At 40.7% G+C, this 12089-nt stretch overlaps 1 protein-coding gene across 1 annotated transcript in view; it reads left to right on the forward strand.

The window, feature by feature from the left end:
* dchs1a (dachsous cadherin-related 1a) overlaps nucleotides 1-12089 on the forward strand; it is a 168708-nt gene that overhangs the window by 21134 nt on the left and 135485 nt on the right. The window contains exon 2 of the mRNA XM_015608193.3: nucleotides 3157-4977. Coding sequence (XP_015463679.3) covers nucleotides 3178-4977 — 1800 coding nt within the window. The 5' untranslated portion in view covers nucleotides 3157-3177. The remainder of the gene's footprint in view (nucleotides 1-3156; nucleotides 4978-12089) is intronic.

The raw sequence follows: 12089 nt of genomic DNA on the forward strand, positions 1-12089 counted from the left end.
TTGCGCTGATTGAGCGTGACACACAATTATTTCTGATTGCTCGTAATGCTTTCTGTGGGTTAGCGTGGCGCTACAGCTGGTGATGGGCGCTCCCTGAAAGCCCATGTGTCTTCAGTGTTTATATAGAGTTCAGTGCTGCATGAATTCCACTCGCTTCTCAGGTGATGAATGAATTATGCTTAGCTTTCATATTAAAGGAAGAATTAAAGTAGTTTAGTGAGATTATTTAAGATGGGAACCGAGGCGGCTGCATCAGACGAGTGGGGCTATAATTCTTAATCAGTTACGGCATGAGCGATCACCCGGAAAGACCTCCATCTGGACCACACTTCCAGCTTCTTTCATTCAGCTTCGGCTGAGGGTTGGTTTGTGTGCTGTGTTCTTGCAGTGATGGCCTGAAGCAGCAGTTCTCAAACGTTTAAAACCACCTAATGTACCTACTGTACCACCTACCGTATTGTTCGGACATTAAAGTGCACTTAAAATCCTTTAATTTTCCCTTAAATAGTCAGAACTGCTTATAATCCATGGCTCCTTATGTATGAATTCTACCAGTCAGGTATTAAGGAGCAGTAAAGCCACTCTAAGGCTGGAGCAGCATTAGCATTAGCATTAATGAATATCCAGCACTCCTTTGACTTTAAAAGTATGTTTTTTTAAGAATTACAGTTTTGTTTACTTAGCCGGTTCCCTCAGCTTCCCTGTTAGAAGGGAAACATGGCGACACTCCTGCTCACTTCGATTTAGCATCCTTACTAGTGTCGCTTAATGTGCCTTATAATTACTTAGTTTTAACAATTTAAAACTTAAAAGTTTCAATTATTGTATTTGCAGGAAATCCTGTGGAAATAATTGTAACTATTTGGTTCAATAATGAACAATTATTGTGGGAGAGTGGATTAATATACAAATATATTGTATAATTTTAAAAATATACTTTTATTATATATTTTTTTCCATATACCTCAAGTGTATTAAAAAAGGTGTTTAGGAAAAGAAAAACATACTTAAATCTACTTACGTTTGCAGAATTTATGCAAAAACATTTTAAAGCACAACCTAATGCTTTTATGTTGTATTTAAATATAGTTTAATTACATTTGAAATTGAAATACTTAAGTTGCCATAAGTTGTTTCAAAATAGTAAATTTAGTATGTATTTAAGTACGTATTGCTTGTAATACTAACAGTATGTACTTTTTTCCATGTTAAGTATACTTTCAAAACTGATACTCAAATGCACATTACTTTTACTCTGATGTCCGTGCATTTATTATGTATTCACTTATTTCACTTTATGAACTTGAAACTTTATTATGAGCTGAAAACCATCATAACTTTCTCTCTTCCGTATCTTCTCCGGTCTTTTTGCTGACCGGCTCTTCTCTGCTGTAAGGTAGAAACCGAAAGCTTGGAGATTGAGACAAGCGTGTATAAATATTTAATCTCCTGTCTCGCTTAGTATTTTTAACACATTTACAAGCACATAGGAGCGAAGTTCAGCGAGGAGCTGGGATGCTTTGAAAAGATTTCATTTCACACTTTGAAAAGCTGGGTCGTTGCAGGATTGTGGGTCCACCAGCCGCAATTTTATGGATGAGGAATCGCTAATTTGCAGTTTACTGGGACCTGGAGTGCGCTCAAACGTAGACCTTTGTGGTTGGCCAACTGGCATTTTGGTTAATGCATTATGATTGGCATTAATATATGATTGGATAAGCGCCCTTGGCTTTCTTGGGTATGTGTTAATGCATCAAAGCAGGCTTCAGTTGAGCACCCTTGGAGAAAAGATTGTGTTATTTTGTGTTATTTCTGGTGGGCAGCACTCTCTTGGTCCCTGGTTTTAGAACGGCTGGTGGAGGAATGGCTGGTACGGGAAATTCCTAAAGTTAACACTCCAGAAGCAATGGCTGCAGAGGGAGCACTCAATATTGTTAAGGGTCTTCCAGCCCATTGCCCGAGAGTGTGCGTCAACATTGTGTCGGGTCTCAGAGAGTCTCTATAACACCTGCGGGGGCTGTGTTCACCTCCGCTGGGTCCAGTTACTGGCTATAAGCACAGAGTAGCAGCCTGGGCCAGCAGCTCGTGATCTGAGCGTATTGGATTTGACTGGAAGGTAGGAGCTATAAAAGCTTGTGCTGTCTTTTTCCTGGACTTGTACTCTGAGCTTGAGGTTTCTGTTCTTCTCGGCGAGAGGAATAAGGTGTTTACTTATTAGGTGAGAATAATGTACAGGGATATGTGTGTGTGTGTGTGTGTGTGAGGGATGTGTTGTGCACTGTGTGGTGGGGAACTAGGCCCAAGCTGCATATGGAAGGTTTTCCAAATGTTCCTGATGAAGGCAGGGTGATAGGACCATGAATTGAAGCAAATAGGAACACTTTTTAGTTTTGTAATTACAGTATAGTCCTTATTTTTCTTCTTTCACCTTCTTCAAAAGTTCTCAATCCATCATTTTTTCATTCATTTTAATTTAACGTCTAGTTGTGTTCTCTAGTATGATTAAACGCCATGTGAGCTTTTGTGTTTTTGGTGAAAAAGAAAAAAAGAAAAGTTCTCCGGTGATCCAGTATAACACTGCTTTAGTCCAGTTGAGGAGTGGTTGGGGAGGAACAATAAGATTTCGGCTCTTGCTCATGAATATTCATGCATGCAAACATACAAATGTATCGCCTCTGATTGGCTAACAGCACTGCGACTACAGCGAGACGGACACCAGTTTTACAGAAATGTTTTAAAATAAAGACATTTTTACACTAATAACAGTCTTATGTCATATGTTACTTTATAGCTTGTGTAATTCAGCTGTTAAAGTGCAGTTCAGCCACTGACCTAGACTTAGAGTTTTTGTAAAACTCCAAATCCACCGGAGATCCTATTTAAACCTATAGTTACTTACACACAGAGGTGGGTAGTCCAGGACCCGGGTGGATTTTTTACTTTTAACTAGTGTAAACAGAACTGTTCTAAACATATAAACACCTACCTATCTCAATTGTACTTGGCTGGTGGTGTTTTTCCTCCATAGACTAATTCTAACCATTTGTTCCTTAGCTCTGAATTACTGGGTGAAGCATATAAACACTGATGTGATATTCACACAAATAACACAAGAACGAGTCAAAGTTTCAAATCCCTGTTCTTCTGTGTTCACAGGCTTGGTAAGAAGCAGTTGAAATGAAGAAAGTACCGACGGGAGTGGGAAGGACAGGAATGGACCGCTTCCATCAATTCAGGATGTGGGATAGGAGTCTACTCGTGCTCCTCTATGTGGTTCTTGAACTCTTTACGGTTCACTCGTTTGTGACGCCGGGTGCTCTGGAGCTTCAGCTAGATGAAGAGCAACCGGCAGGGACTGTCGTTGGTGACATCAGTGCTGGACTTCCACCAGGAGTCACGGCGTCTCTTTATTTCATCTCAGACCACGAGGGAACTGGAGTTGGAACTGACTTGGACATTGACGAGAGCACAGGCATCATCAAGACAGCTAAGGTCTTGGACCGGGAAGTGCGGGATCGCTACAATTTCATAGCAGTCACCATGACCGGCGTGACCGTGGAAGTGACCATTGTGGTCAACGACATCAACGACCATGTGCCGACGTTCCCCAAGAAAAGGGCCACTTTCAAGATCCCTGAGCAAACCACCATCGGCACCAAGTTTCCACTTGATCCAGCGATGGATGCAGATAAGGACCAACTGGCAACTCAAGGATACATCATTACGGACGGGAATGTGGGGCAAGCCTTTCTTCTCGAAACCAGAAGAGGCTCGAATCAAGTGCTTTATCTGGACTTGGTGGTCAATGCCATTTTGGACCGAGAGAAAAGATCATCCTATACTCTACTCTTGGAAGCATTTGACGGCGGATCCCCCAAAAAGACAGGGCAGATGATCCTTGACGTCACTGTCCAGGACATCAACGACAATGCCCCAGTGTTCAATCAAAGTCGATACCATGCCATGATTTCAGAGAACCTGCAACCAGGTAACAACATCCTGCAGGTGTTTGCTTCAGATGCTGACGAAGGTGACAACGGCCTTGTTCTTTATGAAATCAATCGGAGACAGAGTGATCCTGATCAGTACTTTGTGATCAACTCTCGCACTGGGGTCATAACTCTTAACAAGGCTTTGGACTACGAGATGAGGCGAGTTCACGAGTTGGTGGTTCAAGCTAAGGACAATGCCACGCATCCTGAGGTCACCAATGCCTTTGTGACCATTCATGTACGGGACTACAATGACAACCAGCCCACCATGACCATCATCTTCCTTAGCGAAGATGGATCCCCTCGCATTTCTGAGGGGGCACAACCCGGCCAGTACGTTGCACGGATATCAGTTACCGACCCTGATTATGGCGAATACGCCAACGTCAACGTGTCTCTAGAAGGAGGAGACGGAAAGTTCGCTCTGACCACCAAGGACAACATCATCTACCTCATATGTGTAGATGAGATCCTGGATCGTGAAGAGCGGGATCGGTATGAACTAAGAGTCATGGCTACAGATTCTGGTACCCCTCCGTTACGAGCCGAGTCATCTTTTACCATCCAGGTGCTGGATGTCAACGACAACCCACCTTTGTTTGACCAGCAGGAGTATACCCAGGTTATCCCAGAGGTAGTCTTTCCAGGCAGCTTCGTACTTCAGGTCACGGCAAGGGACAAAGACCAAGGTCCTAATGGGGACGTCCAGTACAGCATTCTGCACAATCTTCAGACTCATTCCAACTGGTTCAGCATTGACGCCGTCACAGGCATCATCACGACCCTCACCCAGCTGGATTATGAGGCGGACCCTTCTCCGAGCGTGACCGTAGTGGCTGTGGACCGGGGTAGACCCCCACTGTCCTCAACTGCTGTGGTCAAAGTGCTCCTACAGGATATTAACGACAATGAACCTGTTTTTGGAAGCAAGTTCTACAACGTGTCCATTAAGGAGAACACTGCGGCAGGAACCTGCTTCTTGGAGGTAAGAAAAGCTGGATTTTTTGTTGGTTGTTATTTGGGTAAAGTGTATGCGAGTGAAACAAGTAATTGGGTCAGTATCACTAGAAAACATGCCTTTCGTGTCTGAAGCATAATTGTTTAAATTTCACATTATTACACATTATACTGAAGGTAAACCAACATTTATTCCCTTTAAAGTGTTTTTTGTACGTTTTATACAATTTCTTTATGTGAAGATGGGTTGCATGTCCACAGTGTTGTCTGGTAAGGTGGTTATGGGCCCTCATTTTGACCTCCTAATATGCTTGTACGATTCCATGTTCTACAGTACGAATATCATTTCTCTGATGTTGTCCCAGGTTTGTCTGTGCAAGTGTTTTTACGGTCTCTCTCGCTGTCGTGCTGTTTATCGACACTGATTTATGGCCAGTTAGCATGGATGCTAATCCAGATAGCTACCAATGGAGCCGTCCACCATTTTTTCATTCACGCTTCGTTTTCCTCCAAACTGTTTAAAGATGCTATTTCTTTTGTCTCACTCTCAATCATTTGCACTCTTTTTCTCTATCTCTCACTTTCTCTCTTTATATCTCACTCTTTCTCTCTCTCTCACTCATGTTCTCTCAGATGCTAATTTATGTTCGGTTAACAAGGATTCAGAACAACCAAGCTACCTATTTAGCCATTCGCTTCTTTCAATCATGTTTCATTTTCCTTCAAACTGTCAAAACAGTGTTGCAATGCTTAAGATTCTCAAACTCTCTTTCTCTCTTTCTCTCTCTCCCTCACTTACTTTCACTCATTCGCTCTCTCTCATTTCCTCGCTTTCTCTCTCTCACTAACTTTCTTTATATCTCTCTCTTTCTCACTTTCTCATTCATTTTCTCCAATGCTGATTTGTGCCAAGTTAACAAAGATGCTAAAAAAGCAAACTGCATTCACGCTTCAATTTCCTTCAAACTGTTGAAACGGTGTCGCTGTCTCTCTCTCTCTCTTTCTCTTTCTCTTTCTCTATATCTCTCTCAAAATGTAAAAGAGAACAAGGTCATCTTGAACAAAGTGTCAAAATGTTTGGACGCATGAATGACAGGAAAATTAAAGTGATAAAGCTGGAAAATCATGTTTTCAGTGGAAAGTTCTGAAAGTCCTGAGGCTCCAAATGCACAGTATTGTGTTTCCGATCCAAGTATTGATCATGGCCATTTTGATTAAGCTGACCGTACTGGAAAACAGGGAAATCTAAAACCCGGTTTAGGAAATTGACGCTGTTGACGTCAGCACTGCTCTGATCTGTTGGGCACTTGGGAGAGTTTAGAGAGAAGCTGTGTTTGGACTGGAGCTCTTGAGTTATTAGTTACCTGCTGTCCTACGGCTGAGGGGGATTTGCTCCTTATTGGCTGTCCTCATCTTCACCTCACAAAAGGTTTCCAGGGAAAGAGAGAGAGAGAGCGGGGGGCTTATTTTAAAAGCAGCAGGCTCTGCCGTCGAGTTCCACACAGTCAGGATCTAACGGCTCTTACAGTGCGTCCCGATATTCAACTGTTTTTATATGATGAATGGCTTCTAATTTCAGTTAATGGCCTTTTAGATTGATTGTGTGAAAATGTAATTTGGGTAAATCAAAGAACGATAGGGGCTCTGGGTGGTGTCTGCCTGCTATTTCGTCTGATTTGGTTACTTTGTGTTCCTTCAGTCTTGTTGTGCTTCATTCTTTTATTTTCCGATCTTATTTTAGTGTATTTTAGAGTGTCAGTAGAGTAGCTTCAGAGCAAAGAACTTATCAATACTTTTCTTGAATTAAAACTTGTAAACTTGTATGGTCATCATCATTTTAAACAAGGAAAATACAAGGGAAATGTGGGGTTTTTTTGCTGCTTGTGCCAGTTCCATCTTGGCAGTGTTTTTTATTTGTCTCTTTTCATTGTTTGTTCATAATTTTCTTTGTCATCAATCCCTGTTTTTGTAAATGCTCAGCTACATTGTAAATGAGGGTTGCCCTCAATGTACTTCAGAGTCAAAATAAAGGTTGATTGATTGATTGAAGAAGAATCAGGACACCCAACCCTTAGAAGTGCACACGCAAAACTGAGGGGAGGGCTTAAGTGGTAGGGCCAATGGAGTGAAATGTGATTGGCCCTTAGAAAGTGTGTAACAGTATATGTATTCTATACGTTCATACAGCCTATAGGAGATTCTCTCTTGCCCTATCTCTCTCTCTCTCTCTCTCTTTCATGCTCTCTCTCTCTCTCTCTCTCTCTCAATATGTTTAGGAAAAAAATGTGTGTAGTTTAATCAGTTAAAGTAATGCTGTTGTTTTTGTTCTTAATAAAGCTCCACAATCAGGCTCATTGGTTGTTTTTTTCCAACAAGATCTAAAAGATGTATTTCTCATGATGACCGTAAGGGAGAAAACTGGTTTCAGCATTTGATAAAAGAGCTCGAGCACCGTTAAAACATTATATTCCAAATAACAAACATGATTATAATGAGATTCATTGTTATTAAGAAGTTAATAAAGGAGAGCCTTTACAGAATGCTTAGCATCTATATTTTATTCACCAAGTACGTACCTAAAACCTACCGAAACCGTGAATTTTCTGTACCGTTACACCCCCAGCCCTAAGTGTCTCTTCCAGTGATTTAGAGTGCCAGTAGAGTAGCTTCAAAGAGAAGAACTGAGCGACTCTTCTCTTGTATTTAAAACTTGTGAACATTTCATACAGTGTACTTTCATATTAATTGGAATCACACTTGTGAAGTGGAGCTGGCGGGAGATGAGTCGGGCTCCTCAGAGCCGACAGAGGGCCCCGGCAGACGGAAACTTGGCCCCTGGGTGTCCCCGGAGAGAGGGAGGAGAGCGAGTGTGAGCGGGTTCTGAACCGACTGACTCTTTCTGGCGTCGGAGGCGGAGGAGAAGCTGTGCCGGGTCATCCCGGAGGTTCTTTAGCGCTGCCTGCTAACCCGAAACATCTTTAGAAGAGTTGATTGTGATATTAGTCCTGACATGAAGTAGGAGCTGGAGAGATCAGCGTCTTTTCATCGCGTTTGGAGTGTCTCGCCGCCTCCCTCCCTCCCTCCCTCCCTCTCTTTCTGTCTGTCTTCTTCTCATAATAACCAATAATAGCAAGTTGCCAGGAGACCTGGCTTTTCAGCGCTATATATTTCAGGGCTAGCAGAGGTTCCTTAATAAGTCCCGTCCCAAACAACCATCGCAGCGTCCGCGCCAAGACCAGGGTCCAAAGCAAGCTGTCTCTTAGGATCTGCCATGACTGGATGCAGTCGACAGGAGCTGGCACTGAGCTTAAGAGCAGTTGGGAGTAAGATGATGCACAGACTGAGCAAACTGCTGCCAAATCCACATCCAAGCATCGCAGCGAGGCACTTCCAGAGCGCCCCTTTTCCCTCCTCGCTGCAGATCTTCGCACAAGTAGTTCCCACCAGTTCTTCTTTTTTTTCATTTTTCCCCTTATCCCCCTCACTGACATGAAGCTGCCGTCCAAATGGCATTACAATAGCCATATTGTGATCACCCATTCAACGTACTGTATAAAGTGGGCATGATTTCATTTTTTCATTTTTTCCTTTTTCCCCTTCTCACGCCTCTAATGTGATTAGTGTAATGGGAGCCAGTGCCACAGTTCTATTTCGCGTCGGGATTTTAGTTTCATTTCAGCCACTTCAGCAACTTCAGCCACTCCAGCGATCCAGTAGAGGCAGCCTAAAGGATGTGGCGTAATTAACTGAGTTTTATTTTACTGTGGGTGACATTTTTCCTGTTTTATGTGGAATACCGCAAAGACAAAGCTCCACTTTATGACATTTCTTCAGTATTTCAGCACAATTCCAATGTTACTGAAAGTTACTGAATGGTACAAATTCGATTGGCCCAGTAAAATTTATATAAGAGAGCCAATTAGACTTAGTCACTAAGTATATTAGTAAAAATAATTTAATAATTGCAATCATTTTACAAACCCCAAATCAGTATCAACTAAAAAAAAAAAAAAAAAAAAAAAAAAACGTAGACTTTTATTTTATTCCAAACAGTATAAACTAAAAATATTTCTTTTTTTTTTTTTTTTTTTTTTTTTTTTTCCTGCTTATCTTCTTTTTCAAGCCAGCAAAAAATTATAATAAAAGGTTGGGACTTGAGTAACTTAGGGATAGTAAATACTAAATAATGATGTGATTTTTATACATGTGATATCAACAGTGATTAAAATCATGATTTGGTTGTACACAGGATCTCACAGGCTTAGTGGTTGTAGCATGTTAACTTCTCAGAGCTGGGGTCTCGGGTTCAAGTCCCTATCTGAGTTGTATCAGCTCTACGCTCCTAAAAACATAATTTTAAGATACTTCAGACGAAGGGTGTGTGTCGTATCGTTCGCAGTAATATCGCCAACATTTTTAAAAATGGTAAAAGATATTATACCCTGTTTTTACTGTTTCTATCAAAAGAAAATTTCACACTGTTCTCATAATTTCCCATTATATATCTACTAGAGACAGATTATATCTGTCCAGTATCATTTATTTTACTTTAATCCTGGATATATGGAGATATTTGAGTTATTGTTATTTTTATTAATATCATGACATTCTGCATCACAGAATTACTGACTTTTGTTAAAAATCGGATTAAATTCTTGTATTTTTAAACATCTCAGTTAAGGGTATGCAATACTACATTTTTATTTTGTTGATGTAGTGTATTCTTAATAAATATATATATTTATTCAATGTTTTCTTATATTGCCAAGTGTATCGTTATCGCAAAAATACCATGAAATATTGGGACCATATTGGGACCATATTATCCACCCCTACTTCAGATTGTTTAAAATGTTTAATATGAGGTTTTAACTCTCATATTTCTGTTAAATGGTCATTTATAGAAACAAGTGTTTTTTTTTTCTACAGCACAGCCCCAATAACCTCATTTTAAGAGTTCCAGGAGTCATTTTCTTGTTGGAAGTGATTTAGTATTCACCCCAAATAAGCCACCACCCAGACAGTGTGCTCTGAAGCTGTATAATCTCAGCCAGTGAAAGTCTGGGAGAGAAAAAGGCACATCCACTTCACGAGGTGGAGGAGAAATGGCTGAAAGAGCCGTACTTGGTAAACGCTTGAGAAAGGCGTGGTGGACTCAGCTGCTGCTGCCGCTGTTGTTGCTTGTGCTCAGGCTCTTCACCAGCCTCCATTCACGCCGCTCTCCAACCGCGGCCTTGGCGGCGTCCAGCACCGGGAGAGGAGCAGTTCTTCACACTGACCAATTGAAGCAGCTGCATAATTGGTACATTTAGTCAAGACTGGCTTTTCTTAATGAATTGAATGGAGAGGGCTGTGAGCGAGATGGAGTGTGGTTGCTCCGCAGGTTTCTGCTGCACAATGGGCCACTGAGGGCCTTTGTCCCTTTCAGATTCATTCAGGGTCTTGTATAGTGGCCTGTTAGTGGGAGCTTGTTATTGCTGCACTTTATTTCTAAAGCGCATCACCATTTCTTTTCTTTCTTTGAGACACTTTATAAATACGTTATTTTCATTTTATGAGGATTCTTTGGATATTAGGCAACCAGACATAAAGCTCCGGGGGGAAAAAAAATAATTAAGAGAGCACTTCAGTTTTTCAGTCAGTTTCTCTGTTTTTGATATTTATAGGTAAATGATTGAGTAAAATGAACATTGATGGCATTTATTTGCAAAAAATAAAAACATGTCTGATATATAAAAAAAAAAAAGATGCAGAGATTTTAGACCTTAAATAATGCAAATAAATCATCAAAGTTCATATTCATAAAGTTTAAAGAGTTTAGAGAAAAAAATCAATATTTGGTGGAATAACCCTGATGGTTTTTAATCACAGTTTTTTTTATTCATGCATCTTGGCATCATGTTCTCCTCCACCAGTCTTACACACTGCTTTTGGATAACTTTATGCTGCTTTACTCCTGGTGCAACAATTCATTCAAGCAGTTCAGTTTGGTGGTTTGATGGTTTGTGATCATCCATCTTCCTCTTGATTATATTCCAGAGTTTTTCAATTTGATAAAATCAAAGAAACGTATCATTTGTAAGTGGTAAGTATATGGTGTAAAAGCATTTTTGGTGTTGAGCCGATTGAGTAAAAGGACCTAGAATTTGTAGCAATCAGAGACTAGATTTTATTAATCATATTGGAGTGATTTCTCGAGGGATAGGAATTTTTTTAGCAGTGGTAGCAGACCTAAACTCCATCCCCTTTTTCTGCCAGCTCCAGATTTCACTGATGACATTTAAAAACGAGGCTTAAATAACTTTAAAAGTGCACAAGAAGCTTATTTAAAAAAACATTGTTTAAACCTGTAGCTTTAGCTACATTTCAGGGCGCTGCTATCACTGTACTGATCATGACCATATACATAGAGTATATACATAGACTCTACATAGCCTGCCTCCTGGCGTAGCAGCCAGCCGCCATATTGGATGGGTCTCCCATGCGTTTATTTGTACTGAGGAAGAGGTTTAATACACCTGTACTGTAATCACAACTCGATTTTCACACAGTTTGGTTTGTTACAAACAGTAGAAATGTAGTTATGATTCAGGATGCTGTCACGCTTTACAAATATGTAATTTCATCCCCCAGATAAGAGCACCTAAATGCTTCTTTACATTTTGTTTTTTGGTTTGTTTAACACTTTTTTAAGTTACTACGTGATTCCTTATGTGTTCCTTCATAGTTGGGAGATCACTTTAGTATTGATGTACAATTGAAAATAATGTTCAATAAATATATATATTTACTTTTTTGGTTGGTTGTAAGTACCACACATTTCTCTCACAGAAGACTACATCAAATAAAGCTGCTGATTTATTATTTTCTTAGTAAGTGAAAACTGCCTTGATGATGGAGGGCCCAATAGAAAAGTGAAAGAGGGTCTCTGGGTAGTTGAAGAGGGAAATGAATGGTGACAAGCCCCTCCCCATCCACTGGAGGTTAGCAGGATCTGAGGGGGATTCTTCCTCCGTCTGGTGGGAACAGTGTTTCTGTCCTGAACTCTTATCTGATCACACTTCATAACTCATTACAGGAGGGTGAGGACATACTCTCAGCTCTGAAGAGTCTCAGACAGGCAGGTCATTATTAGAAAAC

This window comes from Astyanax mexicanus, chromosome 18, assembly GCF_023375975.1.
Source record: "Astyanax mexicanus isolate ESR-SI-001 chromosome 18, AstMex3_surface, whole genome shotgun sequence".
In the NCBI taxonomy this organism is placed as follows: Eukaryota; Metazoa; Chordata; class Actinopteri; order Characiformes; family Acestrorhamphidae; genus Astyanax; species Astyanax mexicanus.